At 45.1% G+C, this 26957-nt stretch overlaps 1 protein-coding gene across 1 annotated transcript in view; it reads left to right on the top strand.

Moving 5' to 3' along the window:
- LOC126291768 (homeobox protein H2.0-like) overlaps nucleotides 1-26957 on the top strand; it is a 350668-nt gene that overhangs the window by 314506 nt on the left and 9205 nt on the right. The window contains exon 4 of the mRNA XM_049985452.1: nucleotides 4455-4669. Within this exon, the coding sequence (XP_049841409.1) occupies nucleotides 4455-4646 (192 nt within the window). The 3' untranslated portion in view covers nucleotides 4647-4669. The remainder of the gene's footprint in view (nucleotides 1-4454; nucleotides 4670-26957) is intronic.

Genomic DNA, 26957 nt, shown 5'->3' on the forward strand with positions numbered 1-26957 from the left:
TCCCTTTGCTTCCGCAGCAGTTTTCTAACTCGGTTGTTGTACCACGGTGGCTCTTTCCCATCTCTTACGATCTTGCTTGGCACATACTCAACTAACGCATATTGTACGATGGTTTTGAACTTTGTCCACTGATCCTCAACACTATCTGTACTTGAGACAAAACTTTTTTGTTGAGCCGTCAGGTACTCGGTAATCTTCTTTTTGTCACTTTTGCTAAACAGAAAAATCTTCCTACCTTTTTTAATATTTCTATTTCCGGCTGAAATCATCGATGCAGTAACCGCTTTATGATCGCTGATTCCCTGTTCTGATTAACTGATTCAAATAGTTCGGGTCTGTTTGTCACCAAAAGGTCTAATATGTTATCGCCACGAGTCGGTTCTCTGTTTAACTGCTCAAGGTAGTTTTCAGATAAAGCACTTAAAAATATTTCACTGGATTCTAGTTCAGGCTTCTAGCTGCACATGAACACAAAATATCCTCTGTACCGAGAACTTCAAACTTGAGACTATATCGTGAAATTTCGACACTCCAGCTGCAATACCCGGCGTTACTTTCCGATCCTTCCTTGTACAAGACATACAGCAAACTGACATTTATCAGTGGACGGAGTATCTGCAAGTTTCGATTCGTAATGTGCGCCGCGTGAGTACAGGTACAGAAATTGTGCACTTCATATTATTCCATCGAATTAGTTCGCTCCTGCAGATAGGCAAAGCAACTCGTTAAATGTCCAGTCAAAACACCTTCAGCCATTTAAGTTTCCAGTTTTAGTTTATTTGGTCAAGACGTTTCGGCGCTACATTACGCCATCTTCAGGCTCCCTGGCCGACATGTCAGACGAAATAGTTAGTCCTATCTGTAGATTTCTTCTCAACACAATGACCCCTTTGATCATTAGTTGCCGACAAGCGAAGGCCTCGCTGTGTTAAGAAGTAGTCTACAGATACAAGTTGTAACCTCCCCATTACTAATCGGCCTAACCTGTTTGAAATATAAAATATGTCCGTGGAACGAGTGTATACCTAATGGAATTTTTCTAATTGGATAACGCTATCTTTCCCGAAGAACTAATACCGATAAGTAGGGAGAAAGCGTACAACCGATCTTTCTGATAGAAAAGTCTACTAAAAATATAAAAGTAATTAAACCGAACAGGGCTACAATTTGGAAAAATGAAAGTTATTTTGTGCATTCACTCACGAACAACGCTGGACGGAAAAGGGGTACCACTGATCATGAATCCAAAAGTTACACTAATAAACGAAAAGGACATAATTACGGTCGCCAGCCCACTTGGGCGATTTACACCCAAAATCCTGTACAAGATGATGGGAAAGAAAAACATTTATTATTAAATACTGACGTGGTAACTGAAGGTTTTCACGTTTTTTGACACTAATTTTAAGTGAGTATGTAATGATAAATAAAACTAAGAAGTCACTTTTACGTTACGTTTGTTATTAAATTTTGAAAAAGGCGATCGAGTAATGATTTGAAAATATCCACTTAAACAGTATGTCAGTATTGAACTTCGCTACGTGAACAATGACTTTGAGACCTCAACATAACGTCATCAAAGAAATTTATAGAAGGGCAAGCACTTTTTACTCTGCAGTTACTTAATTTTCAAATTCGATTTCATATTATTGTCTGAACAACAGAGCCTTTTTACTGATTTGAACAGAATTAAATACTAGACTACGTACCAAACCAATTAGCCATGTGCTCCAAGCTATATGTAAAATAAATAAAACTTCCGCACTCTTAATTTGTGCATTTTCTTTAGATTTGGTTTTTTTTCCAGTGATAGATTCTCAATCTTCGGTTAGCATATAAGAAAAAAGCGAACAGGGACCCTGCTTGGTAACAACGTCTGGGGGTAATGAGGACACAATCCCCCTGAATTTAACATTATTATTTAAATAAAGTTCATTAATCAAATCACATTCAGTTATGCTGCTGGGTTAGCCGTTAATACTTTCTACCGATGGGGCTTACTTCAGTGCTGTGTGTGTACGACGAAACTCGGAGCCGACGACGAATCTGTGTTGCTGGAACTGCTGTTGCTGTTGAAGACGGCAGCATCTTGTGGAGCCACGGCTAATTACAGGAACGGGCCATCGTAATTAGTACAGCCTCTTCCGCCCGTCCACTGTCCTTCCTCCTGCTACTGGTCATGTGGCCAGCGAGCGTACATGATGCCGCCGAAATGGTACTCTCTACTGCGAGAGCCTTAACACCACACTTCCGCACACCACAAGCTCTGGAACCTGCGCTCTGCGTAACAGCTCCCTGCCCAAAGATCTTACAACGCACAAGCACTGCTATTATCGTTGCTAGTCGACGCAAATAACAGTACCTTTGGCTTTTTTCCCAGAGCTTATAACTTTCACAGTAAAACACAGATACATACAATAAAACGTCAACAGACTTCTACCTAAATGTAAAATACAGTGAAGCAATGTCCTTACTGATTGAAAAGAAAGCATATATATTAGAAATATTTACATACAATCGAAAAAAATTATACATCGGTAGCAGGTGCCATGCATTCTGCATTTTCGGTGTTAAAAAGTAACTGAATGCTCGCCGCTATTTCGATTGTATAAGGGGTGGGACTCTTCTTACATGTCGGTCAGGGGGGGGGGGGGGGGCGTGAAGGTGGCGTAATGTTACAGTGAAACTGGTTGCAGCAATAAAATGAAAGTGGAAATTTAGACTGCTGACGGTGTTTTGGTTTGACAGTTACATTGAACAGACGAGGTCACTGAACAGTCTTATACACTACTGGCCATTTAAATTGCTACACCACTAAGACGACGTGCTAGAGACACGAAATTTAACCGACAGAAGATGCTGTGATATGCAGATGATTAGCTTTTCAGGGCACTCACACAAGGTTGACGCCGGTGGCGACCCCTACAACGTGCTGACATGAGGAAAGTTTGCAACCGATTTCTCATAGACAAACAGCAGTTGACCGCCGTTGCCTGGAGAAACGTTGTTGTGATGCCTCGTGTAAAGAGGAGGAATGCGTACCATCACGTTTCCGACTTTGATAAAGGTCGGATTGTAGCCTATCGCGATTGAGGCTTATCGTATCGCGACATTGCTGCTCGCGTTGTTCCAGATCAAACTGTTAGCAGAATCTGGAATTGGTGGGTTCAGGAAGGTAACACGAAACGCCTTGCTAGACCCCAACGGCCTCGTATCACTACCAGTCGAGATGACAGGTATCTTATCAGCATGGCTGTAACGGAACGTGCAGACACGTCTAGATCCCTGAGTCAACAAATGGGGACGTTTGCAAGACGACAACCATCTGCACGAACAGTTCGACGACGTTTGCAGCGGCAAAGACTATCAGCTCGGAGACCATGGCTGCGGTTACCCTCGACGCTGCATCACAGACAGGAGCGCCTGCGATTGTGTACTCAACGACGAACCTGGGTGCACGAATGGCAAAACGCCATTTTTTCGGATGAATCCAGGTTTTGTTTACAGCATCACGATGGTCGCATCCGTGTTGGGCGACATCGCGGTGAACGCACATTGGAAGCGTGTATTCGTCATCGCCATACTGGCGAATCACCCGGCGTGATGGTACGGGGTGGCATTGGTTACACGTCTCGGTCTTATCTTGTTCGCATTGACGGCACTTTAAACAGTGGACGTTACAATTCAGATGTGTTTCGACCCGTGGCTCTACTCTTCATTCGAACCCTGCGAAATGCTTCATTTCAGCATGATAATGCACGACCACATGTTGCAGGTCCTGTACTGGCCTTTCTGGATACAGAAAATGTTCGACTGCTGCCCTGGCCAGCACTTTCTCCAGTTCTCTCACCAACTGAAAACGTCTGGTCAATGGTGGCCGAACAATTGGCTCGTCACAAAACGCCAGTCACTACTCTTGATGAACTGTGGTATCGTGTTAAAGCTGCATGGTCAGCTGTACCTGTACACGCGATCCAAGATCTGACTCATTGCCTAGGCGTATCAAGGCCGTTATTATGGCCAGAGGCGGTTGTTCTGGGTACTGATTTCTCAGGATCTATGCACTGAAATTGCGTGAAAATGTAATCACATGTCAGTTCTAGTTTAATATATTCGTCCAATGAATACTCATTTACCATCTGCATTTGTTCTTGGAGTAGCAATTTTAATGGCCAGTAGTGTATGAAGGTGGACGAAGAAACAACACCTTTGTAAAGCAAGCTGGGCTCACGCCTCCCTGGGCAAGCTGCACTGGCGACTTCAATCAACTGAGTGCAGTGAATGGTGGTTCTTGTGACGCAAGCAGCGCCTGTGCTGAGCACCTCTGATAACGGGTTACAACCTCGTAGAGACGGTCCGCACCCTCTACTGGTCGGTGCGGACGAAACCCAGTGCGCTGCGCAGTGCCAGGAGCCCGCTCTCGGCTGAGACGGCGGCGCGTGTTGTGGGTGCAGGTGAAGGTGTGGTTCCAGAACCGGCGCATGAAGTGGCGCCACAGCAGGGAGGCGAAGGCGGCGTCCGCGCCGGCGCCCGCCCCCGCCGCCCCCGCCACCGGAGACGCCGCCGTCGACTCGACGCAGCGCGACCCGCCCGACGGCGACGGCGACGCGGCGCCCGTGGACGTGCAGGCCATCGACAGCGGCTGACGCCGACGGCCGTGGCGTGGCAGGTGGGTGCCGCCAGCATCTGGACAGTCTAGGGGGGAAGCGGCGGCCAGCGCCGAGCTCCTCCGGCGCCGGCGCTGAATCCCCCCATTTGCCTTTCGCGGACAGTTGCTCTACAGACTGACCTTCCAGGAGCGCTAGTCTTGCAAGTTTCGCAGGAGAGCCTCTGGGAAATTTGAAATGTAAAAGACTACCGAAACAAAGCCATTGAGGATGGCCGTGAGTCGTACTTGGGTAGCTTAGTCAGTAGAGCTTTTTGCCTATGAAAGGCAGAGGTCCCGACTTCAAGTCTTGACCCGGCACAAAGTTTTAATCTGCCGGGAAGTATCGAATCAGTGCACACTCCGCTGCAGAGTGAAAATTTCATTCTGGAAACCTATCCGCTGTCACACAAACTGTTAAACAAGTTTTCAGAATGAAATTTTCACTCAGCAGCGGAGTGTGCGCTGATACGAAATTTTAAAATGTAGGACACAAGGTACTGGCGGAGGTATAGCAGTGAGGACGAGTTATGCATCGTACTTGGGTAGCTCAGTCACAGCAGGAGAGCTAGTCTTGCAAGTTTCGCAGGAGAGCTTCTAGGAAGTTTGAGATGTAGAACACGAGTTACTGGCGAAACTAAAGCTGTGAGAATGGTGCTGAGCCATACTTGGGTAGTTCAGTCAGTGGAGCTTTTGCCTATGAAAAGCAAAGGCCCCGACTTCGAGTCTCGACCCAGCACACAGTTTTAATCTGCCATGAAATATCGTATCAGTGCACACTCCGCTGCAGAGTGAAAATTTCATTCTGGAAACCTATCCGCTGTCACACAAACTGTTAAACAAGTTTTCAGAATGAAATTTTCACTCAGCAGCGGAGTGTGCGCTGATACGAAATTTTAAAATGTAGGACACAAGGTACTGGCGGAGGTATAGCAGTGAGGACGAGTTATGCATCGTACTTGGGTAGCTCAGTCACAGCAGGAGAGCTAGTCTTGCAAGTTTCGCAGGAGAGCTTCTAGGAAGTTTGAGATGTAGAACACGAGTTACTGGCGAAACTAAAGCAGTGAGAATGGTCCTGAGCCATACTTGGGTAGTTCAGTCAGTGGAGCTTTTGCCTATGAAAAGCAAAGGCCCCGACTTCGAGTCTCGACCCAGCACACAGTTTTAATCTGCCATGAAATATCGTATCAGTGCACACTCCGCTGCAGAGTGAAAATTTCGTTCTGGAAACCTATCTGCTGTCACACAAACTGTTAAACAAGTTTCCAGAATGAAATTTTCACTCAGCAGCGGAGTGTGCGCTGATACGAAATTTTAAAATGTAGGACACAAGGTACTGGCGGAGGTAAAGCGGTGAGGACGAGTTATGCATCGTACTTGGGTAGCTCAGTCACAGCAGGTGAGCTAGTCTTGCAAGTTTCGCAGGAGAGCTTCTAGGAAGTTTGAAATGTAGAACACGAGTTACTGGCGAAACTAAAGCAGTGAGAATGGTCCTGAGCCATACTTGGGTAGTTCAGTCAGTGGAGCTTTTGCCTATGAAAAGCAAAGGCCCCGACTTCGAGTCTCGACCCAGCACACAGTTTTAATCTGCCGGGAAGTATCGAATCAGTGCACACTCCGCTGCAGAGTGAAAATTTCATTCTGGAAACCTATCCGCTGTCACACAAACTGTTAAACTAGTTTTCAGAATGAAAGTTTCACTCAGCAGCGGAGTGTGCGCTGATACGAAATTTTAAAAATGTAGGACACAAGGTACTGGCGGAGGTAAAGCAGTGAGGACGAGTTATGCATCGTACTTGGGTAGCTCAGTCACAGCAGGAGAGCTAGTCTTGCAAGTTTCGCAGGAGAGCTTCTAGGAAGTTTGAGATGTAGAACACGAGTTACTGGCGAAACTAAAGCTGTGAGAATGGTCCTGAGCCATACTTGGGTAGTTCAGTCAGTGGAGCTTTTGCCTATGAAAAGCAAAGGCCCCGACTTCGAGTCTCGACCCAGCACACAGTTTTAATCTGCCATGAAATATCGTATCAGTGCACACTCCGCTGCAGAGTGAAAATTTCGTTCTGGAAACCTATCTGCTGTCACACAAACTGTTAAACAAGTTTCCAGAATGAAATTTTCACTCAGCAGCGGAATGTGCGCTGATACGAAATTTTAAAATGTAGGACACAAGGTACTGGCGGAGGTAAAGCAGTGAGGACGAGTTATGCATCGTACTTGGGTAGCTCAGTCACAGCAGGAGAGCTAGTCTTGCAAGTTTCGCAGGAGAGCTTCTAGGAAGTTTGAAATGTAGAACACGAGTTACTGGCGAAACTAAAGCAGTGAGAATGGTCCTGAGCCATACTTGGGTAGTTCAGTCAGTGGAGCTTTTGCCTATGAAAAGCAAAGGCCCCGACTTCGAGTCTCGACCCAGCACACAGTTTTAATCTGCCATGAAATATCGTATCAGTGCACACTCCGCTGCAGAGTGAAAATTTCGTTCTGGAAACATATCTGCTGTCACACAAACTGTTAAACAAGTTTCCAGAATGAAATTTTCACTCTGCAGCGGAGTGTCCACGGATACGAAACTTCCCAGCAGAGTAAAACTGTCTGTCGGACTGAGACTCGAATTCGGGACCTTCGCCTTTTGCAGGTAATTGCTCCAGTGACTGCGCTACCCAAGTACGATGCACAACTCGTTCTCGCTGATTTACTTCCGCCAGTACCTTGTGTCCTACATTTTAAACTTCCCAGAAGCTCTCCAGCGGAACTTGCAAGTATAGCACTCCTGGAAGCTCAGTCAGTAGAACACTTGTCCACAAAAGGCAAAATGTCCGCAGCCTGTGGTCTAGTGGCGTGCGTAGCTGCCTCTGGATCACAAGGGTCCCAGTTTAGATTACCGGCCGTTTTCGGGATTTTCTCTGCCCAGGGCCTGTATGTTTGTATTGTCATCATCATCATCATCATCATCATCACCATTGGAGGCTGATTGGATTGGATAAAAAATTGGACTGTGTGAAAATTGGGACTGTGTGAAAATTGGGACTGTGTGGAAACTGGGACTGTGTGGAAACTGGGACTGTGTGGAAACTGGGACTGTGTGGAAACTGGGACTGTGTGGAAACTGGGAATGTGTGGAAACTGGGAATGTGTGGAAACTGGGACTGTGTGGAAACTGGGACTGTGTGGAAACTGGAACTGTGTGGAAACTGGGACTGTGTGGAAACTGGGACTGTGTGGATACTGGGACTGTGTGGAAACTGGGACTGTGTGGAAACTGGGGCTGTGTGGAAACTGGGACTGTGTGGAAACTGGGACTGTGTGGAAACTGGGACTGTGTGGAAACTGGGACTGTGTGGAAACTGGGACTGTGTGAAAACTGGGACTGTGTGAAAACTGGGACTGTGTGGAAACTGGGACTGTGTGGAAACTGGGACTGTGTGGAAACTGGGACTGTGTGGAAACTGGGACTGTGTGAAATTTGGGTCTAGGTGCGGGTGCTGATGACTGCACAGTTGAGCGCCCCTCAAACCAATCATCATTATCACAAAAGGCAAAGGTTCTGAGTTCCCATCTCGGTTGGGCTCACAGTTTTAACCCACCAGGAAGTTTCGTATCAATTTGTACTCTGCTGCAGAGTGAAAAGTTCATTCCGGACTGTGGCTAAGCCATGTCTCCGCAATGTCCTTTCTTCCACGAGTGCTAGTCTTGCAAACTTCACAGGAGAGCTTCTGTGGCGTATGGAAGATAGGGGACAAGATACTGGCAGAAGTAAAGTAATATGCACAGGTCATGAGATCGGCTTGCGTAGCTCACCTACTAGAGTTCTTGCCCATGAAAGGCAAAGATCCTGAGTTCGAGCTTCAGTCTGGCACTCAATTCAATCGGCCAGGGAGTTTTGTTAAACAAATTGTTGTTGTTGCCTCCAGTCCTGAGATTCCTTACGTACAGGTTTCCACGCTAGTCTATACTGAGCAAGGCCCTTTATATCTCCACAACTGCTGCAACCGACATCCATTTGAAGCTGCTTACTGTCTTAATGCGTGCTCTCCCTTTCTGTTCACATTTCCCTATTACCAAGGTAACTCCTTCATGCCTCAGTATGTGGCATATCAACCGATCCCTTCTTTTATACAATTTGTGTCATATGCACAGGGTGTTTCACAATTTATTTTACACACTTCTAAATTCTTAAAAGGGACTTAGTAGATTACGTTTTGCCTAGGATCCAATATCCGTCAACCTCATCCAACAGCGCAACATAACGTCAGTTACAGGCGCCAGCGCCGTAAATGTATGTATATACAGGATGATTCCATGACGATCTTACAAACTTTCTAGGATGATGGATAACGATAATTGTCTCAGTTTTAGGTAAGGGTCCCTTTACCAGAAACGTACGAATCGAAAGTTATCAGCAGAAACCGTTCTGTTGTCTCTGAGACTGAAATACATGAATGGGTAATGTTGTTGCTAAGATCGTAGGCTAGGCAATTGTCAGAAGTGGTGGTATGAACCAATACGAGGAAAAAATGACTAGAAACATGGACTCTGAAAAACTAGGGGTACCTGTTCGTCTTCCCTACTGTGAAACACATCTCCTCTACTGAACAAGTACTTATAGCTCTAGAGGTATGCATTTTAGAGCTTTTTAGTTTTACTGAACATTTTTCTTGGTTTGGCCCATACCATCACATCTGAAAGTTGTCTACATCACATTCTTAGCAACAACAACACCAGTACAACATGTATTCCAATGTCAGAGCTATCAGAACGGTTTTCGCTTCTAACTTTCGACTAGTTCCTTTCCAATGCACGGACTCTTACCTCAAATTGATACATTTATCCTTCCCATTGTCCTTGAAAATTTGTAACATCATCACGGAATCACCCTGTATACATATACATTTACAGTTGCCAGTACCTGTAACTTTGACAGTCTGTAGCTTCATTGGGTGACGTTTCCAGACATAAGTTCCTATCTAAGACTAGATCTACTAATTCCGCTCTACAACCTCTAGAAGTGTGTAACATGAACTGTGAAACACCCTATAGACTACTACACTCATGCTAATAAATTAAGGATAATTGCAGAATGTGGTACCACACAACGTGGCACTACACAAAACTGGCGCTAATAGCGTAAGCACATAGGGAACACACACGACACAGATCTGTAAGTCCACGGTATTGGTGATAAGTTGAGAAAACCGTCCCGAAACACATGTGCTACAAAACGCCACTGCTCCCTGCGCATGTACCCCGACATCAATATGGGATATGATCGTCATGCACACGTACACAGGCCGCACAACGGGTTGGCATACTCTGGATCAGGTGGTCGAGCAGCTGCTGGGGTATAGCCTCCCATTCTTGCACCAGTGCCTGTCGGAACTTGTGAAGTGTCGTAGGGGTTTGAAGACGTGCAGCGATACGTCGACCGAGGGCATACCAGACGTGCTCGATGTGGTTTAGGTCTGGAGAACAGGCAGGCCACTCCATTCTCGTGATATCTTCTGTTTCAAGGTACTCCTCCACGATGGCAGCTCGGTGGGGCCGTGCGTTATCATCCATCAGGAGGAAAGTGGGACCCACTGAATCCCTGAAAAGGCGGACATACTGGTGCAAAACGACGGCCCGGTACACCTGACCTGTTGCAGTTCCTCTGTCAGAGACATGGAAGTGTGTACGTGCACGAATCATAATCCCACCCCACACCATCAAACAACGATCTCCATACAGGTCCCTTTCAAGGACATTAAGGGGTTGGTATACGGTTCCTGGTGCACGCCAGATGAAAACCCGGCAAGAATCACTGTTCAGACTATACCTGGACTCGCCCGTGAACATAAGCTGGGACCACTGTTCCAATGATCATGTAGTTGACACCAGGTTTTACGGGCTCTCCTGTGACCAGGGGTCAGTTGAATGCACCTCGCAGGTCTCTGGACGAATAAACCGTGTCTGTTCAGTCGTCTGTAGAATGTGTGTCTGGAGACAACTGTTCCAGTGGCTGCAGTAAGGTCCCGAGCAAGACTACCTGCAGTACTCCGTGGCCGTCTGCGGGCACTGATGGTGAGATATCGGTCTTCTTGTAGTGTTGTACACTGTGGACGTCCCGTACGGTAGCCCCTGGACACGTTTCCTGTCTGCTGGAATCGCTGCCATAATCTTGAGATCACACTTTGTGGCACACGGAGGGCCCACGCTACGACCTGCTGTGTTTGACTAGCCTCCAGACGCCCTAGCATTCTACCCCTCATGACGTCATCAGTATGTGTTCTTTGAGCCATTTTCAACACGCAGTCACCATTAGCACGTCTGAAAACGCCTGCACACTTACTCGCTGCACCGTACTCTGATCTGCACCAACACACCTCTGCGTATGTGGACTGCGCCACCGTGCGACGACCGCAGGTCAAATGCACCGCATGGTCATACCCCAAGGTGATTTAAACCCGCTAACCGCCCACCAGAACGCTGTTTCGCCATGTATCACTATTATCCTTAATTTATGAGCATGAGTGTAGATAAACACAAGGCTCAGCTCCATTAACCCCGAAACTTGCCCTCGGCGGGGTGGCTTGCGTATCTCAGCGATAGAGATAGCCATACTGTAGGTGCGACCGCACGGAGATCTATCTGTTGAGAGACCAGACAAATGTGTCGCTACTCAAGTGAGGCATCAGCCTTTTCAGTATCTGCGGAGGCAACAGTCTGGACGATTGAATGTTCTGGCCTCCTAACATGTTTCGAAACAGCCTCGCCGTGCTGGTGCTCAAATGGCTGAAAGCGAGGGCAGACTACGGCCGTAATTTTTCACAGGCCAACAGCTCTGCTGTACGGTTAAATGATGATAGCATCCTCTCGGGTAAAACATTTCAAAGGTAAAATGGTTCCCCATTCGCAACTCCAGGCAGAGGCTGCTCAAGGATATGTCGTCATTGGGAGAAACAAAACTGGCTTTGTATGGATTGGAGCACGGAATTTTAGATCACTTAAGCGGGCAGGATATAGTGGGAATCAGCCAAGTTCGGTGGTGGGAGAAACAGGACTTCTGGTCAGGTGAATACAGTGTTATAATCATAAAATCAAATAGGGATAATGCAGGAGTAGGTTTAATAATGAATAAAAAAGAACGAATGCGGATATGTCACTATGAACAGAATAGCCAACGGATTATAAAAGGCAAGACAGACACGAAGCCAACACCCACCACAGTAGTACAAATTTATATGCCAACTAGCTCTGCAGATGACGAAGAGATTGAAGAAATATATGGTGGGATAAATTATTGAGATAATTAAGGGAGATGAAAATTTAATCGCGGTCGGTGGCTGGAAGTCGATAGTAGGGAAAGGAAGAGAAGGAAATATTTTAGGTGAATTTGGACTGGACGAGACGAATGAAAGACGAAGCCGCCTGATAGAATTTCGCACAGAGATTAATTTAATCGTCGCTGTCACTTGGTTTAAGAACCACGAAATAATGTTGTACACGCAGAAGAGACCTGGAGACACCGGAATGTTTCACATTGATTTTATAACAGCAAGGCAGAGATTGCGGAACCAGATTTTAAACTATAAGACGCTTCAAGGGGGCAGATGTTGACTCTGACCACAATTTATTGGTTATGAACTGTACATTAAAACTGAAGAAATTGCAAAACTGTAAGAAGTTAAGGAGATGGGACCTGGATAATAAGTTGAAAACTGTTGTGGAGAGTTTCGGAGGGAGCATTAGGCTACGATTGACAAGAACACGGGGAAAGGAACACAGCAGAAGCGGAATGTGAATCTTTGAGACAGAAATAGTGAATGCAACAGGGGATGAAACAGGGGCCTAGCAGAAATCCTTGGATAACACAGGAAATATTTAATTTAATTGATGAAAGGAGAAAACATACAAATTCAGTAAATGAAGCGGGTGAAAGGGAACACAAACGTCTAAAAAAGGAGACTGACAGGAAGTGCAAAATGGCTAAGCAGGAATGACTAGAGCACAAACGTAAGAATTTAGAAGAATATATCACTAGGGTAAAGATAGACGTAGGAGAAAGATAGATATCGCCTACATTTGGAGAAAAGAGAAACTGTTGTATGAATATCAAGAGCTCAGATGAAAAACCAGTCCTAAGCAAAGAAGGGAAAGCTGAAACGTGTAAGGAGTGTATAGACAGTCTATACAAGGGAGATGAACCTGAAGGCAGTACCATAGAACTGAATGAGGACGCAGATGGAGATGAGATGGGAGATGTAATACTGCGAGAAGAATTTAACAGAGCACTGAAAGACCTAAGCGGAAACAGTACCCCGGGAGTAAACGACGTTTGTTACTGATAGCCTTGGAAGAATCAGCCATGACAAAACTATTCCACCTGCTGTGTATGTATGAGACAAGCGAAATACCGTCAGACTTCAAGAAGAATATAATACTAGCTCCAAAGAAAGCAGGTGCTGACAGCTGTCAATATTACCGAGTTCGGTAATGGAATTTAATAACACATAGTTGCAAAACACTAACAGGAATTTTTTATAGAAGAATTGAAAACATGTAGACGCCGACTTCGGGAAAGATCTGTTTACACCTACAGGGTGTCCGAAATGTCTTTCCCTGATTACATAAATTGATAACTCAGGCTAGAATTAAGATACAAATATGAATCTGGGGTCTAATTGTTTACAAACTATCAAAGTTTTTTTCACACATCAGTAAACTTCCACATGAGCACCCTTGGTAGCACGTAGCACATCTAGGCGATATTCAATTTCCGTCCACACATTAGCCAACATCACTGGAGGGATCGATTCAACGACTGTGGTTATCCGTTGCCGCAGGGTTTCAAGATCTGGTACACGTGTTCCGTAGACCTCGTCCTGGCCATAACCCCATAAAAATAAGTCTAATGGGGTTATGTCAGGAGAGCGTGGAGGCCAAACCGTTGGGCCCCTCACGACCAATCCATCGCCCAGGAAAGGTCATATCGAGATAGGCACGAACGTCCAAACCCCAATGAGGCGGTGCACCGTCTCGCTGAAAAAAGACATTGGGGTGACTCTGAAGCAGCTGAGGAACAGCATACAGTTGCAACATGTCCACATACACTGCAGATGTGATGGTAGCCTCAGCGAAGAAGAATGGCCCGATAATTCGATCGTGCAACAATACGCACCAAACATTCACCTTTGGACTCCCTCTAGTGCACTCCATGACCTCGCCAGGGGGTTGTGAACCCCAAATGCGCACATTATGGCGATTCACTAGTCCACTGACAAAAAAGGTCGCTTCGTCGGAAAAGGAAATTCGTCTGAGATAACCATCATCGTCCTCAATACGTGATAGCAAAAAAAAAAAAAAAAAATGGTTCAAATGGCTCTGAGTACTATGGGACTCAACTGCTGTGGTCATCAGTCCCCTAGAACTTAGAACTACTTAAACCTAACTAACCTAAGGACATCACACACATCCATGCCCGAGGCAGGATTCGAACCTGCGACCGTAGCAGTCGCACGGTTCCGGACTGCGCGCCTAGAACCGCGAGACCACCGCGGCCGGCACGTGATAGCATTTCGACCGCAAAGTCGTATCGACGTGTACTGTCATTGGGCAAGAAGGCCTGAACGATTTGCACTTTGTATGCACGGAACAATAAACGTTTGTGTACAATGTCATGGAGAGAGCTTTTTGGCATCTGTAATTCACGTGAGGCCCTGCGCACCGATTTCTTCGGACTTCGCAGAAAAGACTGCCTTACAGCTTCCACCCTGTCTGCTGAGGTTCTTGGTCGACCAGACCTCGAGAGGTCAGCAACCGATCCTGTGTTCTTGAACCTCTCATACCAGGCATTAATGCTCTTGACATCAGGTGGATTCCTTCCAAATGTTGTCTGGAAGTGTCTCTGCACTTTGGTTGTTGGCCGTGTCTCATGGTACCAGAGGACACATTGTGCCTTCTCCTGATTGGTTAACATGGGTTCTTGGGCACTGCACCTCATCCACTACCTACGTACTGCGAACCTAAAACAGAAAAAAAACTTTGATAGTTGTAAAAATTGGACACAACTTTCATATTTGTATGTTACTTCTAGCCTGAGATATCAATTTATGTAATCAGGGAGAAAGACTTTTCGGACACCCTGTATATTCCGGAGAAACGTTGGAATACGAGAGGCAACATTGACCCTACAATTTATGTTAGAATATAAGTTAAGGGAAGGCAAACCTACGTGTATAGCATTTGTAGACTAACAGATAACTTTTGGCAATGTTGACTGGAATACTCTTTTTGAAGTTCTAAAGGTATGAGGTAGAAAATACAGGGAGAGGAAGGCTATTTACAACTTGTACAGAAACCAGACGGCAGTTATAAGAATCAAGGGATATGAAAGAGAAGTAGTGGCTGAGAAGGAAGTGAGACAGGGTTGTAGCCTATCTCCAGTCTTATTCAGTCTGTACCTTGAGCGAGCAGTAAAGGGAACCAAAGAAAAATTTGGAGTAGGAACTGAAGTTCAGCGAGAAGAAATAAAAACTGGCAATGGCTAGAAAGGCGTTTCTGTAGAAAAGAAATTTGTTGACATCGAATATTGATTTAAGTGTTCAGAGATCTTTTTCTGGGGGAAAAGATTTCCTTCTGGAAGAAGGGAGCGAATGGTAGGACACATTCTGGTACATCAAGAGATCAGCAATTTAGTATTGGAGGGCGGTCTATGGGGTAAAAATCGTATAGGGAGACGAAGAACGATGTAGGTTGCAGATTCGGAGATGAAGAGGCTTGGGCAGGATAGGGTAGCACTGACAGCTGCATCAAACCCGTCTTCGGACTGAAGACCACAACAATAGCAAAGACTAGAGATTGTATGACGCTGTTTTCAAATATCTTGGTAATCTCTGGATCGATTCACTTAAGATTTTTCCGCGATACTCGAATAAACATTCAGACGGACAGGGGCATTGTGCTTTTTTTTTTAAAAAAAAAAAAAAAGAACAATATGCAGGTTTTCCAACAAAACGGAATGCGAGAAAAAAACTGTTGTTCTGTGCTGTGAAAATGTGCGGTTTAGTTTTCTTTGTCGCACTAAGTTTGAAGCACGATAGCAGGGCATTTAAATTATGAGACAAACTATTTTCCATTATATATTCTTTTGCCTTACATATAATTTTAAATATAAATTGAACACACAACTATGTGCGGTTGTTTTCCCTGCAGTCGGTTTTAACATAAAAAAGCAGTGTATGTGTGGCGTATCTGCACATGACAAGAATACAACTAGATAATCCGAATTGTCCTAAATTTTGTGATTCCACTCGTTCACATGTTAGAACTATGCGAAATGCTTCAGTGAAGTTAACATGCTCACAGATCCAGCAGGTGACGAGGCCTGTCTCAGACCCCATATACCAAAAATCCCAACAGATTTACTCACTCATTTTAAGCGAATTCAATTGCCAATCGCTGTCCCGGTGGATGAGCGGTTCTAGGCGCTTCAGTCCGGAACCGCATGACTGCTACGGTCGCAGGTTCGAATCCTGCCTCGGGCATGGATTTGTGTCCCAAAGTGCTCAGAGCCATTTGAACCATTGCAATTGCCAATCAACATTTTGCTTGCTTGCAGTAACAATATTGGTAAACAAGGCTCTAGATGAAAGAAATGGGGGTAGAGGAGATGGAGGGAGGGGGGACGACGAAGACGAAATATACATAAAGAAGTGAAAGGAGGAGATGGACAAAGAGGTGGATCATGTAAGAGAGGACAAGGGGAGGGAGAGAGAGAGAGAGAGAGAGAGAGAGAGAGAGAGAGAGAGAGAGAGAGAGAGAGGGAGAGAGAGAGAGAGAGAGAGAGTGAGAGAGAGAGAAAGAGAAAGAGAAAGAGAAAGAGAAAGAGAAAGAGAGAGAGAGAGCGAGAGAGAGAGGAAGGGAGGAAGAGATTGATAGAGAGAGAGAGAGGGAGAGGGGAGAGAGAGAGAGGGGGGGAGGGAGGGAGGCAGAGGAGGATGAGATTGACAGAGAGGTCATGAGAGAGAGAGAGAGAGAGAGAGAGAGAGAGAGAGAGAGAGAGAGAGAAAGAGAGAGAGGCGGAGGAGGAGATAAACAAAGAGAAGGAGACAAAGAGATGGACAGTTCGATAGTAACTTACACCAAACCTTCCCTTATCAGTTTATCTGTTAGTCACACATGCAGACAGAAGAAACGCAGCACAGAACCTTAATTTAGTAATAATATATGTTAACAAAATTCTCTTTTCTCGATATTTCTAGTCTGAATGTTACATCCTCTCTGTTTTGGCCATCATCAAATGGTTCAAATGGCTCTGGGCACTATGGGACTCAACTGCTGTGGTCATTAGTCCCTTAGAACCTAGAACTACTTAAACCTAACTAACCTAAGGACATCACACACATCCATGCCTGAGGCAGGATTCGAACCTGCGACCGTAGCAGTCGCACGGTTCCGGACTGCGCGCCTAGAACCGCGAGAGTTCCGCGGCCGGCTTGGCCATCATCTGTCATTTTGCTGCTCACATAGCTAAAGACGTGTCCTACTTTCAGTGTCTCATTTACTAGTCTACACTGAGGCGACAAAAACTATGGGGTGCCTGCTAACATCGTTTGCGAACTCCTTTCACCCGGCATAGAGCAGCATTTCGACGTGGCATTGACTCAACAAGTCGTTGGAAGTCCCCTGCAGGAATACTGAGTCATTCTGCCTCTATAACCGTCCATAATTGTGAAAATGTTGCCGGTGCAGGATTCTATGCACAAACTGACCTCTCAATTATGTCCCATAAGTGTTCGATGGGATTCGTCTCGGTCGATCTGTGTGGCCAGATCATTCGCTCGAACTGTCAAGAATGTTCTTCAAACTAATCTCAAAGAATTGTGGCCCAGTGACTAGGCGCATTGTCATCCATAAAAATTCCATAATTGTTTGACAACATAAAGTCCATGAATGGCTAAGAATGGTTTCTAAGTAGCCGAATATAGCCATTGCCAGTCAGTGATCTATGTAAATACAGCCCACGCCGTAATGGATCCACCACCAGCTTGTCTAGTGCCTTGTTGACAACCTGGGTCCATGGCTTCGTGGGGTCTGCGTCACACTCGAACTCAACCATCAACTGTTACCAACTCAATTCGGATCTCATCTGACCAGCCCACGGTTTTCCAGCCGTCTAGGGTCCAAACGATATGGTCACGAGCCCATAAGGGCGCTGCAGGCGATGTCGTGCTGTTAGCAAAGGCCCCCGCGTCGGTCGTACTTTGCCACGCCAGATTTCGCTGCACTGTGCTAACGGATACGTTCGTTGTGCGTCCGACATCAATTTCTGCGGCTATTACACGCAGTGTTGCTTGTCTGTTAACACTGACAACTCTGCGCAAACGCCGCTGCTCTCGCTCAAGTGAAGGCCGCCAGCCACTGCATAAGCCGTGGTATGAGGTAAGGCCTGAAATTTGGTATTCTCAGCACACTGTCGATACTGTGCACCTCAATATAGTGAATTTCCTAATTTCCGGAATGGAATGTCCCAAGCGTCTAGCTATGACTATCATCCCACGTTCAAAGTCTCTTAATTACCATCGTGCGACCATTACACGTCAGGAACCTTTCCGCATGAATCACCTGAGTACAAATGACAGCTCTGCCAATACACGCGATACTACCACCATCTGTATATGTGCATATCGATAGCCATGATTTTTGTAACCTTCGTGTATTTTCTCTCAGCACTGCCTTATTTAACTGGACTACAGTCCTTCAACTCTAAATAGGACAAAAAATAAATTCACGGGTTCAACCTAATTAAAAGAAGGGATCAGTTGATAGGACACATACTAACACATTAAGGAAAGGTCAGTCAGCTAATGGAGGAAAGCGTAGGGGTAGCAATTGTAGCGGGAGACCAAACCTTGACTATAGAACAAGGTTCGGGTGGATGTAGTTTGGAGAAATGAAGAGGCTTGCACAGGATAGATTAGCGTGGAGAGCTGCATCTGATCAGGCTTTGGACTGAAGACCCCAACAACAACAAAACAACTGCGTCAAGGAGATACCATTACCTCTATTTCACTTTGGTTGACACTCGTTTCAAGACACTATCGATTCCGTTCGACTGCTGTTCCAAGTCATATACTGTCTCTAGCAGAATTAAGATGTCATCGGCAAACTTCAAAGCTTCTAGTTCTTCTCCTTAAACTTTAATTCCCTTTCTAAATTTCTCCTTTGTTTACATTACTGCTTATTCAATGTACAGATTAAATAACATCCGGTATAGATTACTGCCCTGTCTCACTCCCTTCTCAAGAGCTGCTTCCCCTCACAACCTTCGACCCTATTCATTCATTTTATTTCCGTGTCCGGTCAGCATTCCAGAAGATAGCAACTCCGATGGCCTTGTTGTTTCCCTCGATCAGGTGCTGTGTTGTGCAGGGGTGTTCAAGTTGAGGACAAATTAGCAGGTGGGGCAGGTCTCGTGTCGTGCCACACTCGCAGGATGTATCTCCATCAGCTAGAAGAGTGTCCCATTCTCGCATGTTGGTCTTGCAAAGACCCTAAGACGATAGAGCGATCTCCAAATAGGGTAAGGCAAGTCGTTTCCTGGAGCTAGCTCTTCCTTTACAGGGATATCAGGTGGTAGCTTGCTCTTCCACCTGGTGATGCCTGGTGTCCCTCTAGTTCAAATGGTTCAAATGGCTCTAGGGGACAACATCTGAGGTCATCAGGCCACAGCGGCCGGCGTTCCCTCTAGTTGTCCTCGATGGTGAGTGTTCATCGGAGGTGAGGGTATCATCTGGAGTTCCCCAGCGAAGTATGGTAGGTCCGTTGTTGTTTTTCTATCTACATAAATGATCTTTTGGATAGGGTGGATAACAGTGTGCGGCTGTTTGCTGATGATGCTGTGATGTATAGGAAGCTGTCGTCGTTGAGTGACTGTAGAAGGATACAAGATGAATTGGACAGAATTTGTGATTGGTGTAAAGAATAGCAGCTAACTCTAAATATAGATAAATGTAAATTAATGCAGATGAATAGGAAAAAGAATCCCGTAATGTTTGAATACTCCATTAGTAGCGTAGCCCTTGACACAGTCACGTCGATTAAATATCTGGGCGTAACATTGCAGAGCGATATGAAGTGGGACAAGCATGTAATGGCAGATGTGGGGAAGGCGGATAGTCGTTTTCGGTTCATTGGTAGAATTTTGGGAAGATGTGGTTCATCTGTAAAGCAGACCGCTTATAAAACACTAATACGACCTATTCTTGAGTACTGCTCGAGCGTTTGGGATCCCTATCAGGTCGGATTGAGGGAGGACATAGAAGCAATTCAGAGGCGGGCTGCTAGATTTGTTACTGGTAGGTTTATCATGCGAGTGTTCCGGAAATGCTTCAGGAACTCGGGTGGGAGTCTCTGGAGGAAAGGAGGCGTTCTTTTCGTGAATCGCTACTGAGGAAATTTAGAGAACCAGCATTTGAGGCTGACTGCAATACAATTTTACTGCCGCCAACTTATATTTCGCGGAAAGACCACAAAGATAAGATAAGAGAGATTAGGGCTCGTACAGAGGCATATAGGCAGTCATTTTTCCCTCGTTCTGTTTGGGAGTGGAACAGGGAGAGAAGATGCTAGTTGTGGTACGAGGTACCCACCGCCACGCACCGTATGGTGGATTGCAAAGTATGTATGTAGATGTAGATGTAGTGGTTGAGTCCTGGCGATAAAGCTCTTTCTCGATTCAGTCGACGGACTACAGCCTGACGATCATGCAGTGGATGTCGGGGATCATAAGTTTGCTTAGCCCTCTCTACATCAGCAGCAACAGCCCTTCTAATAGTGGGGGGAGCTATTCCAACAATCGGGTAGATATGTGTCCTGTGTCTAAACTTGTACATCCTGTGTTGTGTTATAAGAATGAGATACTATCATGAGCAGTTAAGTGAAGCTCTCGTATATAAAGCTGTGCTGTATAATATGAATGTGTATGCCCCCGTATTCAGCTGAAAAGGCGATTTGATCACTAATGCCTCAATGGTCGGCACTGGGACAGCTACTGTTTCTTATACGTACAGGGTATTTGGAAATTCCCGTTACAGACTTCTGGGACTCTTAGAAGGGAGTGAGAATATAACATTTTGAATAGGAAACATACTGTTTCCATGCTACAGACGTTTGAAAACATGTTCGCTATGTATGGGCGCAACAGGGTAGCCATGTTTGTGGAGGTGCTTACATCGGATCCACTGATGTCATTTAACGTCTGTACTACGTCCACAGCTCGTGGTCTAGTGGCTAGCATTGCTGCTTCTGGATCACGGGGTCCCAGGTTAGATTCCCAGTCGGGTTGGGAATTTTCTCTGCCTGGGAACTGGGTGTTTGTGTTGTCCTCATCATTTCATCATCATCATCGTCGTCATCATTCGTGATATGGCTAGATTGGAATGAATAAAACATTGGAGTGTGAAAAAATTAGGACTTTGTGCGGGCAGTCATGACCATGCCAGTTGAATGCCGCACAAACCAAACATCATCATCATGTCTGTGCTACCTTTTTGACATGGCTCGAGCCTCATTCACGTGTCTGTGAGTGTTACAGCAACATGGATGAATACACATTTGCAAAATACACCGACGTGATCCTTCTGTATGGCGAAGGTCACGTTAATGGAAGGACTGCTAGTCGCCTTTATCAAGATCGTTATCCACAACATCCGACACCATCGCATACCCATTCCCTTTTCATACAATTCGCGCGTCGAGTGCATATCAGGACTGAAAACTTCAATATAACTCAATTCCCTGCGAATTATGAGGGAGGGCAGGAAAGTAACGCACAACTTTTTGCTACTTTGCCGCTGCAATGTTGAAATTTCACGACGATGTAGTTTGAAGTTTACGCCACAGCGGTTATTTTGTTTTCATGTGCAGCTCTAGCGACAGAAGCCTGAACTACGAAACAAATATGGCGTGCATGCTACTGTAGTCAACTTCTGAAGAGCTGCAAAGTGTAGTTCGATATTTGTGAGTCAATGAGCAGAAACAGAGCGAAATTCATAGGGACATGCATGGCGTGTATGGGGACGACTGTATGGACCATAATAATGTTTCTGGGTCGTGTGTATCCTTCCAAGAGGGCCGTGTCAACCTATAGTGATTCGCCACGGTCCAGGGGGCCGGTAACAGCTGCAACCCCGCAGAATGAAGTAGCCATGGAGGCTGAAATTTAGAACAAACGGCATGTGTGACTGTGAACCTTATCGCAGCAGTTCAAAATTTCTTTTGGTGCAGTGTGCACCATATTCATGACACACTGAAATTTCGTAAAGTTAGTGCTAGCTGGGTGCCTGAGAACCTCACAGACAACCACAAGGGCCAGCGAATGATGACAATCTTGGATCACTACACACATTACGCTACAGAAGGGCGCGACTTTCTGAAAGGAATCGTCAATGGTGATGAGTTGTGGGCATACCACTACACACCCAAAATCGAGCAGTCCTCTATGGAGTGGAATCGTACTGGCTCCCAGCATGAAAAAGATTCAAAGTGTCTCAACCTGTTAGGGAAGTGCTTGTGACAGTTTTCTGGGATATGCTTGATGTGTTGTTGGTGGGTTTTGCTGGACATGGTACCAGTGCGAATGCTGCAGACCACATTAAAACTTTGGTTAAGCCGTGTCGTTCCCTTTGTGGCAAACGCCACAACATTAATGCTGACAGTGTCAAACTACTTCTTCAGAATTCTCGCCTCAGCATTGCTGATCCTGTTCGTCAAAAAGTCACCAAATTTGGGTGGGAGTTTCTCCAGCATCCTCCAACAGTCCGTACCTTGCACCACCAGACTTTCATGTGTTTGGTCACATGAGGTAATTTCTGGCTGGCCAACACTTTGCGAAAGATGTGGAAGTGAAATCAGTAGTCTGCAGATGGCTATACTGTAACAAAATGAACTTCTGCGAATGAGGTGTATTCAAACTGGTACTATGATGAGAGAAATGTGCTGAGAACATTAATGACCATGTAGGAAAGCGAATGAAGCATGTAAGATCATTTGTGATATTTTTGTTCTGTTACCTATTAAATATTTTGGTAGTAAAATTGTTTGTTACTTTCTGATTTTCCTCCATATGTCCAAGTCAGTTATACCTTCTACTTCCCTTGGTGAAGTGGAATCTTCAGGGTATGTATCATTACTGGCCATTCTGTCCTGAAGGGTTAGAAATTCTGCTTCACATCCTCCATCGCTGGCCAGCCCGGTGCTTGGCTTCGCCTGCCACCTGCCTCATTCACCAGTGTCCACAGAAGTGCTCACCCAATTACAGCACTCTCTTTCCATAATAAGCCGCACACTTTTTAACCCAGCTGCTACTGCTCAGTATTGTGTTTAAAAACTAACTCTTGGACAGTATTCCACACTCTAATTATTGTAAGTAATAATTACTCCTTGTCATTTCCTGACACTAAGGTGCATCCTTTTTCAATATTGTTAATGCCTCTCATGTTCGACATCAGTTAGATATAGCCTTTTGGTGTTAATCAGAACAAAGTACATCAGAGTATGTTGAGAGAAAGTAACTGCCTGAACCCTAACTGAGAACCTTCCATGGGACAAACTGCCTATACCAGGAAGCAGAAGCCTAACAGGGATGCGTGAATCAGTTGCAATGGAGACCTAACTGTGGGTACTGCTTCTTTGAAGCCCGTCCAAACGTTCTCTACCTATTACACTTTTCTGCTCTTAGCTGCAGTGCAAATGGTGTCACACTGCACTCCAACACATGAAGTTGGTTGTAGAATCCCACCCTTCTGCTTTGACCTGTGACGTAGTTGTGCTGTGCCACGATGGGTTGTGTGATGTCATAGAGTGGTGGTGTATTTGTTCTCGATTGGAAGTGAAATATTGTTGCAGAGAATGGAGCGTAGGAAGAGGTGGCGTGCGGTAGCGGTTTAATTATGTGACGACGGTATGTTATGGTATCATTTAATGTGCTTGAGTCGTCATGATGTGGAGGGTACGAAATTACTTTATGGCACTATGGAATATATTGTGCAGAACGTCGTCATATAAAACACAGTGTGTCGTACAATTTAAACTATACTCTTCAGTGGCTGCATAACCACCAAGTAAGTAGATCAATGTTTTTAATTAAATCATGGAAGAAGGTAGGCGGATCAATGTTTATTAATATATCATATATGCCTCTCTCCTAATAATAAACATTGATCCACCTACGTTCTCCCATGATTTAATTAAAATACTCTGCCACCTACCTTCTCCCATGATTTAATTACTCTAAAAAAACATTGATCCACTTACGACATTTGTCAAAAACTATTTTCTAATGGATTCCGCCATCTTGCCCTATTGAATTGTTCATTTGTTATGTTTACTTCCCATCGCACATACAATTGCCAACTGCAATATGCAATAGAAAAACTGCCGACACCGTAAGTTGGGCTATATTTGTGAATTGAAGATTGGGATACTGGCTTTTGTTGTTGTGGGTGGGTGGTGAGGGTTGGAGGAGAGGAAAGGGGTTACTGGTTCCTGGCCTGGGTCGAGCTATATAGGTTGTATTTTTTGGCAGTTTCGAGTGTTCTTTGCAGAGTGTAGCATCTCGAACGGTGCTATTTTCATTGCTGAATTTTTCGTTTGTTTCCGCCCAAAATGCCTTTTTTGTGCAGTTGTTCTGCTAATTTAATTGGGTTTACTCAGTGTATAGGTTCACGCAGTATTTATGTTTTTGCAGGTGTTATGATTGATGTTTAGGTCGCCATGATGGATACGCTTGAAATAAGGGGTTTTGGCATGGTGATAACACTGTTGGTCAAAGCAGACAGGTTGTATCCCAGTACCCAGTAATCCCCTGATGACGATGAATTACTCTAACACAACAATATTCTGGGTGAGGTTGTTAAACGCATAAATGAACAGCAAACAAAACTGAGGCAATCTTAACATTGTATCGAGACCGTGTCCTCCAATTTGGCAGGTGGACATTTGGTACATCAGCTGGGCAAAGTTACATGTGCATTTATTGGAATTCACAAGGCTCACTCAACCATATCTACTTCCAATCAACACTGCACTGCTGCCACAAAACAAACAGCACTCATTTATGAATTTACGATTGTAAGCTGCCGCAGCAATGCTATATTGTGAGGCCCGATTAAGTCTCTCTGCCATGCAGGACTTAATAGCTCTTAAGGTATCCTGTTGTTGTGGTATTGTCAGTACGTAAAGCAGTATTCTCCAAGACACAAAATGATTTAAACCCACCATTACGACCAAAAAGGCCATGAGTGACGATATATTCGTCGTAATGACGCAGTAAACAGCTATAAATGGTATAATGTCCCACTTACAAACCTACGTTGGACTGATGGCATATTTCAAGATACAAACTTTGCTCATTATCTAACACTGTCCAAGTTGTGTACATTGTCACAACCAACACCAGTCAAACGCACTTTATTTCATTAGACATTGTTAACACGACATGAGCAGAAACAAAGCTAATTACACCAGGGAGGTGGAGCTGCCGTCCATCGCACATCAGACCTCTTCCAACACCCTTCAAGTTCTCTCTGAATAATGGGTTGGTACTATCACTGCTAACCTTTCTAGGCTGCAGTGATGTGAAGACAATTCACTTTAGGAATACTAATGCTTCTCATAATATGAAGGACTAACTCAATGCCTAAGTGGAGGCACTTTCAAAGGGATATGTGAAATAATTTCTCCTGCCTACTAACTGTTACAATATGTAATTTTGTGCTGGACTGGTTTCCCTTGCGTTCTGCACTGATTTGGGCTGCCCCACTTGGTCATTGCTTAGGTGGTATCTGCACCTACAAACTGCGCCTGTATTTTTAATTGGCCCTGCCAGTACCCTTACGCAAGCCTTCCAGCCTTCCCGACTCTGCACTTCAAATTCTCACCATGCTGACCTACATCTCTTGTATGCACATACGCCTTCCTGCATGACAATGGATTCTTGAGGCCGCTGCTGTCCACCGTCAATTCATATTATTACATTCAATCAGAATTCAGAGTGAAACTCTCATTCTGGAAACATCCCCCAGGCTGTGGCTAAGCCATGTCTCCGCAGTATCCTTTCTTTCAGGAGTGCTAGTTCTGGAAGGTTTGCAGGAGAGCTTCTGTAAAGTTTGGAAGGTAGGAGACGAGATACTGGCAGAAGTAAAGCTGTGAGGACCGGGCGTGAGTCGTGCTTCGGTAGCTCAGATGGTAGAGCACTATCCCGCAAAAGGCAAAGGTCCCGAGTTCGAGTCTCGGTCGGGCACATAGTTTTAATCTGCCAGGAAGTTTCATATCAGCGCACACTTCGCTGCATAGTGAAAATCTCATTCTGGAAACATTCCCCAGGCTGTGGCTAAGCCATGTCTCCGCAGTATCCTTTCTTTCAGGAGTGCTAGTTCTGCAAGGTTCGCAGGAGAGCTTCTGTAAAGTTTGGAAGGTAGGAGACGAGATACTGGCAGAAGTAAAGCTGTGAGGACCGGGTGTGAATAATGCTTTTTTTCGGTAGCTCAGACGGTAGAGCACTTGCCCGCGGAAGGCAAAGGTCATGAGTTCGAATCTCGGTCGGGCACACAGTTTTAATCTGCCAGGAAGTTTCAGAATTCAGATATTTGGTGAGCCAAAGCTCAAATTACGACATTTGGATCACTTTAATAAAATTCCTCATCCGTCTACATAGTTTTCACCTGCTGCCTTCTCTTAATAATGATTTTAACCTGCAACCTTATTAACTCTGACATGAGAGCGTGCAGTGAGATGACGTATCACTGGCATGTCATAACACGAAAACAGTACCCATTACAGCAGTATATGTTGATATGCTAACAACATCCACAGATGACTAAGAGATTGAAGGAATATATGAAGTTATAAAACCCAGTATGTTGTCCTAGACAGCGAGTGTTCACCAGAGACAAGAGTAACGGCAGGAGTGACCCAGGGAAGTGTGATAGGACCGTTATTATTCTCTGTATATGTATAAATGGTTTGGCAGACAGGGTGGGCAGCAATCTGCAGTTCTTTGCTGATGTTGCTGTGGTGTATAGTAAGACGCTGAAGGTGAATGACTGTAGGAGGATACAGGATGACGTAGACAAAATTTCTAGTTGGTGTGATGAATTGCTTTAGCTCGAAATGTAGGAAAACGAAACTTAATACGCATGAGAAGGAGAAACAAACCCGTAATGTTCGGATACAGCATTAGTTGTGTCCTTCTTAACACAGTCACATTGTTAAAATATTTGTGCGTAATTTTACAAAGCGATATCAAATAGAAAAAGCATGTGAGGATTGTATTAGAAAG

The sequence above is a fragment of the Schistocerca gregaria genome, chromosome 9 (assembly GCF_023897955.1).
Source record: "Schistocerca gregaria isolate iqSchGreg1 chromosome 9, iqSchGreg1.2, whole genome shotgun sequence".
Lineage (NCBI taxonomy): Eukaryota > Metazoa > Arthropoda > Insecta > Orthoptera > Acrididae > Schistocerca > Schistocerca gregaria.